The sequence below is a fragment of the Thunnus albacares genome, chromosome 13, assembly GCF_914725855.1.
Source record: "Thunnus albacares chromosome 13, fThuAlb1.1, whole genome shotgun sequence".
NCBI classification, from domain to species: Eukaryota; Metazoa; Chordata; class Actinopteri; order Scombriformes; family Scombridae; genus Thunnus; species Thunnus albacares.
This window is the reverse complement of record NC_058118.1, coordinates 31,945,486-31,959,210: the sequence shown is the minus strand read 5'-3', so window position 1 is coordinate 31,959,210 and position 13,725 is coordinate 31,945,486. Positions and strand designations below refer to the sequence as shown.

At 42.8% G+C, this 13,725-nt stretch overlaps 1 protein-coding gene across 1 annotated transcript; it reads left to right on the top strand.

The window, feature by feature from the left end:
* Positions 1 to 1,327: 1,327 nt before the first annotated feature.
* ik (IK cytokine) lies at positions 1,328 to 12,881 on the top strand. The gene is made up of 20 exons (XM_044370142.1): positions 1,328 to 1,518; positions 2,674 to 2,740; positions 4,080 to 4,172; positions 4,577 to 4,636; positions 5,071 to 5,238; positions 6,317 to 6,431; positions 6,726 to 6,796; positions 7,180 to 7,226; positions 7,378 to 7,541; positions 7,623 to 7,731; positions 7,823 to 7,862; positions 7,941 to 8,124; positions 8,802 to 8,820; positions 9,155 to 9,239; positions 9,862 to 9,951; positions 10,824 to 10,881; positions 11,500 to 11,588; positions 12,035 to 12,143; positions 12,439 to 12,473; positions 12,608 to 12,881. Exons 1-20 carry the CDS (start codon positions 1,509 to 1,511, stop codon positions 12,633 to 12,635), a joined length of 1,641 nt encoding a protein of 546 aa, XP_044226077.1. The 5' UTR covers positions 1,328 to 1,508; the 3' UTR covers positions 12,636 to 12,881.
* The last annotated feature ends 844 nt before the right edge of the window (positions 12,882 to 13,725 follow it).

The window sequence follows — 13,725 nt, the reverse complement described above, 5'->3', positions numbered from 1 at the left end:
AAAACTACCATCAAATACTCCTTTACAAGTAAAAGTCCTGCATTCAACAATATATTGAAGCTCTGAGAAATAAAATGTAATGGCTAGATGTAGAGTAAGATGAAGATTTGAAGATTTTTAACTAATAAACTCATCTTTTTTCACGGAAAACCAACATCAGACACACATTATTATTTCAAGCAGCCTGCTTGTAGAAACTTTATCATTTTGAAATGTTGATTCATGTTTTGGCTTCTTACAGAGTTGAAGTTAGAGCAGCTGTTAGATGTTGTTTCAGTAGACGTTGGTCAGTGTTACAGACAATCTGCAACTAACATTTAATGTGTTTTTCATTAACAAACTAATCTGCCAGTTATTTTCTCAGTACATAAATTATCCATTTGGTCTACAGAAGGTCAGAAAATAGTGTAAAATGTCCATCACAGTTTCCTGCAACCCAAAAGTATTCAGTTAATAATAAACTGAGAAATGGAGGAGCAGCAAATTCTTACTTAATTGATAATCAAAATATTTTCTGGTTAGTTTTCTATCGATTTAATCAATTCCATGACTAATAGTTTCAGTCTTTCTGTTGATGTTGTAGCTGATGTCACAGTCCAGTTACAGAGCAGCGCGGCCTGTCGGCCTGTTGCTTTTCAGGGGTCGTTGAAGGTTTGAGAGGCTCCACCATCACTGATGCTCAGTTGTGCAGGTACAGCAGCCTGAACTCCATCTTACGCTCCTCGAACATTGTCTGAAGGCCTCACGCTGCGCTCGACATCAAACATGTTCTGTTGTCCCACGAACAATAAAAATATCTGGTGATGATCATTGTTTCCACCGCTAGTTAATAGTATGATAGTATGTAATAATAACAATAACAACAACAACAATCATAATCATAATGTTATATTTATTTATGTATTTATTGGGACCATGTACAGTGCTAAACATAAATGTTACCACGTGATGTACTGCTCCAGAGTTAGCTTATAGCTAATTTTCATCTGCAGTCTCTTACAATTAAAACACATAACAGGACAATAAAAATCAGTACAAACCAAAAAAACACACTGAAAAAAACATAATACAACAGCACATCACACACACCCACAATGTCAACTAGAGATGAATAGTGTGAGCTTGTCTCCAGTATCATACAGTGATGGAAATGCGTTGGCTGTTTATCTTCTATGTCTTTAGAGTGTGTTTGATGTTCTTCCGGCATCTTACCGCGTGCTGTTCTACGCTTTGTATCATGTGACGTAACCATGGACGTATAATAAGAGCTTATAATACATCCATGGACGTAACTGAGTGAATGTTGTACGATGAAAACACGACGCAGCGCTGCGTCATGGCGTCACACCTCAAACAGGAAGTGACCCCGATCAACACAACACAGCGAAGACCTGCTGAAGAAGCTAACCTGCTAACCGGCTAACTGCGCAGATAAAACAAACACCGGGAGGTTTCCCGTTTCTCAGCGGGCAGCAGAGCACCGAGCAGAGCACCGACTCTCCGCCGAGATGCCTGAAAGTAAGCTGCAGCTCCGGAAGTCTGTTAGCCGGAGATTTATTAGCACGCTAACACACCGTTAGCCTGCTAGCCTGAGCTAGCTGTTAGCTAAAGTCAGCAGAGATACAGATCTGTTTCTTGCTGATATAAAATGTATATAATCCTGATCAAAGTCTGCCTAAACCTATAAATAAAGACGTGTCCGCGGTGTTTAATTAATTAAACCGTGTGAAAGTTGAATCGCTCAGTTATATTAGTTTAAATTAGCTCGACTCTGATGCATCGAAACAGACTCCGTTAGATTTCTGCAGGTTTTAAACTCTTCATGCTCATCGACACATTTACTGAACTGAAACAACCAATTAATATAATCATAATATAAAATATAAATCGTTGTTCTAATCGGCTCAGCTGGTGTGTCCCAGCTAACAACAGCTAGTATCTTATCAGCCGTTTATCTTTATTAATGGTTCACTTTATTCATGTAAAAGCTTCTCTCAGTACACATGAAATATCTTTAAATGTACTGATAAAAGTTGTTTCATAATGAAGTGAATCTCTTATATATATATATATATATATACATATAACTCATATATGTGCACATATAGAGTCATATATATGTTTACATTTAAACCTGCTGACACTCATCCTCTACAACTGTGTCTGAAACATAAATAATATGAAAGCTGAATAAAGGTAGAAAGATCAATAACATAATAGATCTGTAAAAGGAGGATTCATGTGTGAATCTGATGTCTTTGAATCTTTCCAGAGATGGAAAATTATTTATTTATTTAAAGTGATTAATGTGCAGCTGGAACACATTCCTGTATGTAAAAGGTGTTTTGTGATCCGAATTTATTCAGAAACACTGACCAGTCAGAAATGCTGTTTAATAATAAAAAGCCTGTTAAAGTCATTATAATGGCACAAAAGTTGGTATTTTTTATATTTATGTGTGTTTTTATATGCTTAAATATTAATCAACTGGGGGAAAATAGTGAGTGTTTTCTTTTTTCAGATTTACAAAGTGAGCATAAAGGTAGAAATATGACCTTCACTAGATTAATTATCTGTTGTTTTAACAGTTTTCTGGTTCCAGCTGCTCTAATGTGAATATTTTAACAATATTAAACCTATAAAGTATAACTAACATCCTGTCTGTGTCTGCAGCTGAGAGTTACTCCAACCCGCTGGCTCCTGATGGACACGAGGTGGACGACCACCGCGCTGCAGCTCAGTGAGTATCACCTGACGCCAGTGACGGCAGAATATTCCATATCTGTCATGAAAACATGAGGATATAGATCACATGATCTTCTGCCATGATGGAAGCACAACAGTAGTGTAAGTGTGCAGGTGTTTCCATACTGTGTCCTGCAGAGGGCGCTCCTTTATAATGACTGCAGCTGCTCTCCTGTCACCGGGGCCTCATAAACATTTGTATGAATCCGTTACTGTAAGTTACCAGCGAGTCATTTATTTCATTTTTTCAGCACAACATTGGCTATTTGAATATGTTTATTGCAGTGATATCACATGACTTAAAACAAAGTTATAAGACCAAGAAGTTCATCCATGTGCAGATGATGTCTCTACATTTGTAGGCTGAGACCTAAAAAACAAACAAAGATGAATAAAATCTCTTCATAAAGTCTCTATTACACAGAAAAATTTAAATATTTACATTTTTATAAAAAAAAAACAGTCGTTTCTTGGTGTTTTTATGATGTTTTTTTTAAAATATGGATACCAGCAGTTTTTACGGCGTCACGCAAACAATATAAAACAGACTTTTCACTCTGCGTAGTGCTGCAGTGGTCACAGTGAAGGTAGCAACACGTCTTCACGCAGCTCAGTACACTTCAGGAAACTGTCCTTGTTTACTCTGAAGGTCACGTCCAGTCACAGCTTGTGATTGGACGAGACAGACTCGACATGGCTGCCAGCGATCTCATTCACCAAAACACTCAGTAGTTGTGTGCACAGTCGATACTACATAAAACATTATTATTTCCAAAGTGTCCAAAAACAACACAGTGGTTCCTGGATGGATTATAAGAAATGTGACGGCTTGTTGTAGCAGCTGGACGCTGCGCTGCAGAGCACTTTATAAAGTCCATCAGTGCAGAGATGTTATTAACGTTAAATGTGAGAGCTTCTGTCATCGTAGCCAACCAATGTGACCCCAGAGAGTTAAAGATGGCGGCAGCAGGGGGCGAATGATGTGACCCCAGAGGGTTAAAGAGACTGTATCTCACCTGTGTGTGTGTGTGTGTGTCTGTGTGTGTGTGTGTCTGTCTGTCTGTGTGTGTGTCTGTGTGTGTGTGTGTGTGTGTGTGTGTGTGTGTGTGTGTGTGTGTGTGTGTGTGTGTCTGTGTGTCTGTGTGTGTGTGTGTGTGTCTGTGTGTGTGTGTGTGTCTGTGTGTGTGTGTGTGTGTGTGTGTGTCTGTGTGTGTGTGTGTGTGTGTGTGTCTGCGTGTGTGTGTGTGTGTGTGTGTGTGTGTGTGTGTGTGTCTGTGTGTGTGTGTGTGTGTGTGTGTGTGTGTCTGTGTGTGTCTGTGTGTGTGTGTCTGCAGGTCCAAGCTGACCAATGATGACTTCAGGAAGCTGCTGATGACGCCGCGGGCGACGCCCTCGTCGGCTCCGCCCTCCAAGTCCAGACACCATGAGTGAGTGACGGAGGTTCACTCTGGAGCTTTGTTAAAAAACAAAAACCCTAAAAACAGTTTCAGCTTCTTAAATGTGAAGATTTGAACAGTTTATTCTGCAGTTCATCACTGACACACTGAACTCATCTGTCTGCTCGGTTTGTCCATCCAGCTGCACTCAGCTGTATGTGTCAGCGGATAATAATGTGCCTGATCAATAATCTATAATCAATAAACATGAAACAGAGTGATACAAGCACATTTCTCAGGGACTGATTCGACTGCAGAGTGACATCTGTTTTAGGTTTCTGTTCTGGATGTTTTAAGATCATCAACATTAGATCCACATCTGTCCAACACTTACATTGATGATGATGATGATGATGATGATGATGAAGGTAGTCACTGTGTCACTATTTTCCCAGAATGCCGAGGGACTACAATGAGGATGAGGATCCTGCAGCGCGGAGGAGGAAGAAGAAGAGGTAAGATAATGATTGTGTAATAAACCTTCTTATTGATCATTCAGGTAAAACATGATCTGATCAGCTCTCTAAAACTGATACTGATCACTGATTGGTTCTCTACAAACAGGTGATTCCAGGTGTTTGGCAGACAGGTGTCCTCTCTGTAACACAAACTGTTCACCTGCAGAATGAGCAGTGCTACACGTTACAATCAGCACATTTTCTAATCAATGATTAAACAGCTGATAACATTCGTTAGTGAGTGTCTTCTTCGTTGGTATCATCATATAGTCCTTCCTGTGCAGCGGCCGTGTGTGACGCTGCTGTCTGTCTCACTGTCAGTCCATCGTTAGCGTCACAAAACAACAACGAGTCCAACAACAGAAACTGGATACGTACTGGCATCGTATTATTAGTAATATTTGTTATGAATTATTGATCTTCTCTTCCAGTTACTATGCAAAGCTACGTCAGCAGGAGATGGAGCGAGAGAGAGAGCTGGCCGAGAAATACCGAGACCGAGCGAGAGAGCGCCGAGACGGCGTCAACAAAGACTACGAAGAGACAGAACTGATCAGCACCACAGCTAACTACCGAGCTGTAGGACCCACCGCAGAGGCGTGAGTAATGCTAAGCTAATGCTAACACTACAGATAACTACCGAGCTGTAGGACCCACCGCAGAGGCGTGAGTAATGCTAAGCTAATGCTAACACTACAGCTAACTACCGAGCTGTAGGACCCACCGCAGAGGCGTGAGTAATGCTAAGCTAATGCTAACACCACAGATAACTACCAAGCTGTAGGACCCACCGCAGAGGCGTGAGTAATGCTAAGCTAATGCTAACACTACAGCTAACTACCGAGCTGTAGGACCCACCGCAGAGGCGTGAGTAATGCTAAGCTAATGCTAACACTACAGATAACTACCGAGCTGTAGGACCCACCGCAGAGGCGTGAGTAATGCTAAGCTAATGCTAACACTACAGCTAACTACCGAGCTGTAGGACCCACCGCAGAGGCGTGAGTAATGCTAAGCTAATGCTAACACCACAGCTAACTACCGAGCTGTAGGACCCACCGCAGAGGAGTGAGTAATGCTAAGCTAATGCTAACACCACAGATAACTACCGAGCTGTAGGACCCACCGCAGAGGCGTGAGTAATGCTAAGCTAATGCTAACACCACAGATAACTACCGAGCTGTAGGACCCACCGCAGAGGAGTGAGTAATGCTAAGCTAATGCTAACACCACAGATAACTACCAAGCTGTAGGACCCACCGCAGAGGCGTGAGTAATGCTAAGCTAATGCTAACACTACAGATAACTACCAAGCTGTAGGACCCACCGCAGAGGAGTGAGTAATGCTAAGCTAATGCTAACACTACAGATAACTACTGAGCTGTAGGACCCACCGCAGAGGCGTGAGTAATGCTAAGCTAATGCTAACACTACAGATAACTACCAAGCTGTAGGACCCACCGCAGAGGCGTGAGTAATGCTAAGCTAATGCTAACACCACAGATAACTACCAAGCTGTAGGACCCACCGCAGAGGCGTGAGTCATGCTAAGCTAACAGTGCTAATGTTAACAGTGCTGCTAATCAGGATTTTTATTTTCTGTTCCTTTCTCTGATGTCCTCTGTGTATTTGTTGATTTGTTTTTATTTGTGTTTTTGTTTATTTATGTGTTTTTAGAGATAAGTCTGCGGCAGAGAAGCGTCGGCAGCTGATTCAGGAGTCTAAGTTTTTGGGTGGTGACATGGAGCACACTCACTTGGTGAAAGGTCTGGACTTCGCTCTGCTGCAGAAGGTCAGTTTAGTAACGGCTGAGTTTCTGTGTGACGCCACAACATACATACTACATGCTACATGCTACGTACTACATACCACATGCTACATGCTACATATTACATGCTACATGCTACATATTACATGCTACATATTACATACTACACACAATGTGCTACATACTACTTACTACATGCTACACATTACATACTACATGTTACATACTACACACGACATGCTTCATATTACACACTATATGCTACATATTACATGCTACATGCTACATGCTATAACGTCAGTGTATTTCATGTTGCAGGTGAGAGCTGAAATCACCAGCAAGGAGAAGGAAGAAGAGGACATGATGGAGAAAGTCCAGAAAGAGGCCAAGTACGAAACCATCAGAGTAGAAACTGGTTCGGTTTTAGGTCTACAGAAAGACCTTCAGCCTCTGTTTCTAACCTGACTCAGCAGGATGTTAGTTTCTCTCCAGATGTTCAAAGACGAGACATTAAAAATGAACCTGTTACTGTTGTTAATGTGATATTTCAGTTTTAGCTTCTGTTAACTTTTCATAACGCAGTTTGTTATTCTTACAATAATCATGAAGGTTTCAGCCTAGTTAATGGACCACAGCACTGAGAGTGTCTCCGTCCACCTGTCGTTATGCACATTTTCAATTTGTGCATTAAGACCTGAGTGCAAATTTTAAGAAAAAGTCGAAATATCTCTAACCTTTGACCTGTCTGTCTGACCTTTGACCTGTGTGTCAGGAAAGACATGGAGCCGGAGGAGAAGATCGAGTTTAAGACGCGTCTCGGTGAGTTTGGTCATCAGACTGTTGAAATGATCACAGTCAGACTCGTTAGAACACAGTTACATGTTAAACTCATCATGATGATTCTGCAAACACGGTGTGTGGTGGTGAACAGATATTATTAAATGAGGTCTGCTCACCTGTCGTCTCTCAGGTCGGAACATCTACCGCGTGGTGTTCAGGACGGGTCAGGTGGAGAGGAACGAGCTCTTCCTGCCCGGCAGGATGGCGTACGTGGTCGATCTGGATGACGAGTTCACCGACACCGACATCCCCACCACACTGATCCGCAGCAAAGCAGACTGTCCCAGTATGGAGGTACAGATCCGTCTCACAGCTTTATGTTAATGTCTTCATCTTTATATCATCGTCTTCATCTTCTGTCTGTTTGTCTCTCAGGCTCAGACGACTCTGACCACCAACGACATCGTGATCTCTAAGCTGACTCAGATCCTGTCGTACCTCCGACAGGGAACACGCCACAAGAAGATGAAGAAGAAGGAGAAAGGTAACTGCAGACACACCTGCTGCTGACATCATCATCATCATCATCATCATCATCGTGATGCTGAGCTTGTTGTTGTGTGTTTGTGTTTCAGGTAAACTGGACGATAAAAGAGCTCCTGAAGCTGATCTCAGGTCAGTTCACTGAACGCAGCCGCCGCTCTGCTCTCCGCTGCTGCAGCTCATCTAACTGTTCGACTCTCACTGTTTCAGTATCTTTGAGGACATCGGAGACTACATCCCGTCCAACCCGGCGTCCTCCAAACCCCCCAAAGACAAAGACCGCCACCGGGACCGAGAGAGAGACCGGGAGAGAGACAGAGACCGGGAGAGAGAGGACGACAGCAAGAGCCGCAGACACAGTTACTTCGAGAAGCCACGAGGAGACGAGCACCAGGTGAGACGGGTGGTTAGAGGGTGAGACAGGTGTTAGAAGGTGAGACAGGTAGTTAGAGGGTGAGACAGGTGTTAGAGGGTGAGACAGGTTTTAGAGGGTGAGACAGGTTGTTAGAGGGTGAGACAGGTGTTAGAAGGTGAGACAGGTTGTTAGAGGGTGAGACAGGTGTTAGAAGGTGAGACAGGTAGTTAGAGGGTGAGACAGGTTTTAGAGGGTGAGACAGGTAGTTGGAGGGTGAGACAGGTTTTAGAGGGTGAGACAGGTGTTAGAAGGTGAGACAGGTAGTTAGAGGGTGAGACAGGTGTTAGAAGGTGAGACAGGTAGTTAGAGGGTGAGACAGGTGTTGGAGAGTGAGACAGGTGTTAGAGGGTGAGACAGGTGTTAGAGGGTGAGACAGGTGTTAGAGGGTGAGACAGGTGTTAGAGGGTGAGACAGGTTGTTAGAGGGTGAGACAGGTGTTAGAAGGTGAGACAGGTGTTAGAGGGTGAGACAGGTGTTAGAGGGTGAGACAGGTAGTTAGAGGGTGAGACAGGTTTTAGAGGGTGAGACAGGTAGTTAGAGGGTGAGACAGGTTGTTAGAGGGTGAGACAGGTAGTTAGAGGGTGAGACAGGTAGTTAGAGGGTGAGACAGGTGTCGTGCTGCTGTGAACTGACTGTGTGTCTCTGTGTGTCTGCAGGTGATGGAGGTGGATTCAGGTAAAAACTGACATAAAACAACTGATTAACTGATCAGGAGCTGTAATGATTACTCCATTAATTGATTAGTTATCAACTATTAAATCAATCTGTAATTATTTTGATAATCGATTAATCATTGTGAGTCATTATTCAGTAAAGAGTTTGTGGTTTCTTTAGTCTCCATGACGATAAACTGAATAACTTTGGGAAACATTGATCCACATGTTTCATCATTTTCTGACATTTTATGGATCAAACAACTAATCGATTAATCCAGACAATAATCATTAGATGAATTGATAATAGATATCTGCAGCTGTAGACTGATCAATGAGCTCTGTGTGTCTGGCAGGTCCTGGATCAGTCAGAGAGCAGATCAAAATGATCAATGAGAAGTTTGCAGGAGCAGCAGGCAGCCAATGGCAGGGCCAGGACTCATATCCTTCTCTACGATTGGTCACACTGAGAGAGGGGGGCGGGGCTGTCTGGACCGTGTGTAGTACTGTGTGTAGTACTGTGTGTGTAGTACTGTGTGTAGTACCGTGTGTAGTACCGTGTGTAGTACCGTGTGTAGTACAGTGTGTAGTACCGTGTGTAGTACAGTGTGTAGTACAGTGTGTAGTACCGTGTGTAGTACCGTGTGTAGTACTGTGTGTAGTACCGTGTGTAGTACCGTGTGTAGTACCGTGTGTAGTACAGTGTGTAGTACCGTGTGTAGTACAGTGTGTAGTACAGTGTGTAGTACCGTGTGTAGTACCGTGTGTAGTACCGTGTGTAGTACCGTGTGTAGTACCGTGTGTAGTACTGTGTGTAGTACCGTGTGTGTAGTACTGTGTGTAGTACAGTGTGTAGTACTGTGTGTGTAGTACTGTGTGTAGTACAGTGTGTAGTACTGTGTGTGTAGTACTGTGTGTAGTACTGTGTGTAGTACCGTGTGTGTAGTACTGTGTGTAGTACAGTGTGTAGTACCGTGTGTAGTACTGTGTGTAGTACCGTGTGTGTAGTACTGTGTGTAGTACCGTGTGTAGTACTGTGTGTAGAGTCTTTAACCTGCAGTACTGTTCCGGGGAGGAGAGACAGAGACAGTAAGGAGCAGCTGGGAGATTTCTTTGGAGGATCAAACTCATACGCTGAGTGTTACCCTGCTACGTAAGATACACACACACACACACACACACACACACACACACACACACACACAGTGTTACCCTGCTACGTAAGATACACACACACACACACACACACACACACACACACACACACACACACACACACACACACACACACACACACACACACACACACACAGTGTTACCCTGCTACGTAAGATACACACACACACACACACACACACACACACACACACACACACAGTGTTACCCTGCTACGTAAGATACACACACACACACACACACACACACACACACACAGTGTTACCCTGCTACGTAAGATACACACACACACACACACACACACACACACACACACACACACACAGTGTTACCCTGCTACGTAAGATACACACACACACACACACACACACACACACACACACACACACAGTGTTACCCTGCTACGTAAGATACACACACACACACACACACACACACACACAGTGTTACCCTGCTACGTAAGATACACACACACACACACACACACACACACACACAGTGTTACCCTGCTACGTAAGATACACACACACACACACACACACACACACACACACACACACAGTGTTACCCTGCTACGTAAGATACACACACACACACACACACACACAGTGTTACCCTGCTACGTAAGATACACACACACACACACACACACACACACACAGTGTTACCCTGCTACGTAAGATACACACACACACACACACACACACACACACACACACACACAGTGTTACCCTGCTACGTAAGACACACACACACACACACACACACACACACACACACACACAGTGTTACCCTGCTACGTAAGACACACACACACACACATGTTTATATAAATGTGTGTGTGTGCAGGATGGACGACCTGGCTGTGGACAGTGATGAGGAGGTGGACTACAGTAAGATGGATCAGGTAACTACAACTCCCAGCATGCATCTGCAGATCAGTTCCTCCATCAATAATCAATAATCAATAATCAACAACAATGATTTTACAGCAGTGAAAACTTTCTGATCATTCGCCATCAAACGGTTATTAAAATAGTTAAAGATCAATTCACTGTAGATCGATTAATCAAGAGTGACGTCACGGACCGCCGGCGTACGGGTGACGTCACGGACCGCCGGCGTACGCGTGACGTCACGGACCGCCGGCGTACGCGTGACGTCACGGACCGCCGGCGTACGCGTGAATATGAATATAAGAGTATATTCATCAGAACAAACAAACATCTGAATCTTTATTATCAGTTAAAATGTGTTTAATAAAATTATTGATAAACAAGTTGTGAGTTTTGTGTTTTCCTCACATTTCAGCGACGTGATGTTCCAACTGTATTAATCCTTGTCAGGTCGTCCGTCGTGTGTCATGTGACTCGTTTCTCTCAGCAGAGCGTTGGATGTTCAGTCTTTACTGACGACAATCACATCATAATAATAATCAGTTCCAGTAGAAAACATGAGTGGCGCGTTGAACCTGTGTGGTGATGATGTCATAAAGCAGCTGCTGACAGATGTGTTTGTGTCTCAGGGGAATAAGAAGGGTCCGCTGGGCCGCTGGGACTTCGACACGCAGGAGGAATATTCAGACTACATGAACAACAAGGAGGCTCTGCCCAAGTACGTCTGCTTCACTGAGACCCTCAGCTCTGACTGACAGGCAGCACAGCACGTGTGTGTGTGTGTGTGTGTATGTGTGTGTGTGTGTGTGTGTGTGTGTGTGTGTGTGTATATGTATGTATGTGTATGTGTGTGTGTGTGTGTATGTATGTGTGTGTGTATGTATGTGTGTGTGTGTGTGTGTGTGTATGTGTATGTATGTGTGTGTGTATATATGTGTGTGTGTGTGTGTGTGTGTGTGTGTATATATATGTGTGTGTGTGTGTGTGTGTGTGTGTATATATGTGTGTGTGTGTGTGTGTGTGTGTGTGTGTGTATATATGTGTGTATATATGTGTGTGTGTGTGTGTGTGTGTGTATATATATGTGTGTATATATGTGTGTGTGTGTGTGTGTGTGTGTGTGTGTGTGTGTGTGTGTACTGACGGTGAAGTTTGTCCCTGCAGGGCTGCCTTCCAGTACGGCATCAAGATGTCTGAGGGCAGGAAGACTCGTCGCTTCAAAGAGACCAACGAGAAGGCCGAGCTGGACCGACAGTGGAAGAAGATCAGCGCGGTGAGACTCAAACCTTCATGATCCTTCTTCTTATAATAATAAATAATAATAATAATAATAATAATAATAATAATTAATATAATCCTGACAAAGTGCTTCACAAGGAAATAAAAACAAGATAAATTAAGTAAAAGTAAAAACAATCAAATACATTTAGTTTTTCCTTCGATGAGCAGATGAACAAGTGATGATGTCATGATGATGTCATGATGAGGTCATGATGAGGTCATGATGAGGTCATGCTGTGATGTCAGAAGCTGCCTGTTATAATCAGTGTTTTGTGTTTATGTGTCAGATCATTGAGAAGAGGAAGAAGATGGAGGCCGACGGGTGAGTCTGTCGTCATTCCTTCAGCCAATCAGAGGAGAGGAGGCGGTCCTTGTTTTTTATTGATTATTACAGTCATAGAGTAATAATCAATCAGTCTGTTGATTAAAGGGTTAAACTGTGTTTTTATCTTTCAGGGTGGACGTGAAGAGACCCAAATACTGATGACTTCTCCTGCCGTCACTCAGCGATCAATATCGATCACTTTATCTTTTGTTGTTAACACGTTATGTTCTGTGAGTCGTAGTTTTAGTTGAAACAGGCTGAGGTCAAAGGTCGATCAGCTGTCAGGAAAACAGGATTTTAAACAGTCAGTGTCTGTCAGTAACTTGATATTTGATGGTATTGATTTGTGATTAATTGCTTTGTTAGATTTGATCAAAAACTCGTCAATAAAAACTTCTGATGTCACTTTGTTTTAACGTTTGGATTCTTTTTGACAGAAAAATCAGATTGAATCAGTTTAATACTGAAAGTTTTGCTGGTGTTTAAGTGGTTTCATCAGAGGTTTAAAATAATTGACTAAATACTTAACGAGCTTCACTGTAAGAGGAGGTTCTGCTCTTTAAAGGAGGTTTCACTGCATTTCTGAGGAGTTTCATGGTTTATCACAGAAGCTTTGATGGAATTTAAGAGCTTCACTGTGTTCTCGCAGGGTTTAAAAGGCCCAATATGTAACTTTTCCTCATTAAAATACAGTGTTTCTTATGAGCACTGCTGCTAACATTTCACACAGTCATTAATATCAATGGGCTACTAATGATTTTCACTCACACTGCGAGTACAATAACATCCAATGTTACCTTGTTCTGAGTCCTCACTACATGAAAGTTGCTGTTATCAGAAAGGAACAGGACAGGATGTGAGCAGAGGAAAAGGTTAACAGGAAGTTGTCAGTCTGTCAGTAAATAAATGCTGCAGCTCAAGACCATGAAAGGACTCATCTGTTGAAGGAGGTTAGTCCCAAAGTTAGCTGCTGGATCAGCTATTCTCATCGTTGTGTCAATCTCAGCTGCTCTTCAACAGAGAAATGTCTAAACTGCTGAGTTTTGACAATGTTCAAACGCAGAGGAATCTGTCATTTTAATTAAGGTAACGGTCCGTTTCGTTCCGTCTCCTGTCAATGACGTCATATCAACAAGAAACTCGACGAGAAAATTTAACCAGATGAAGGATTTTAGTCATCAAATAGAACATGTTGATCTATTTGGACCTCACTAAGACTGCCGCCACAGTCTCTAATCCTTGAGACCAT

What these genes read in the sequence shown, in the direction of transcription:
- ik (XM_044370142.1), top strand. An exon ending in GACCACCGCGCTGCAGCTCA is followed by an intron (nt 2,741 to 4,079) that starts GTGAGTATCACC and finishes GTGTGTCTGCAG; the next exon opens with GTCCAAGCTGACCAATGATG. An exon ending in AACAAGGAGGCTCTGCCCAA is followed by an intron (nt 11,589 to 12,034) that starts GTACGTCTGCTT and finishes TTGTCCCTGCAG; the next exon opens with GGCTGCCTTCCAGTACGGCA.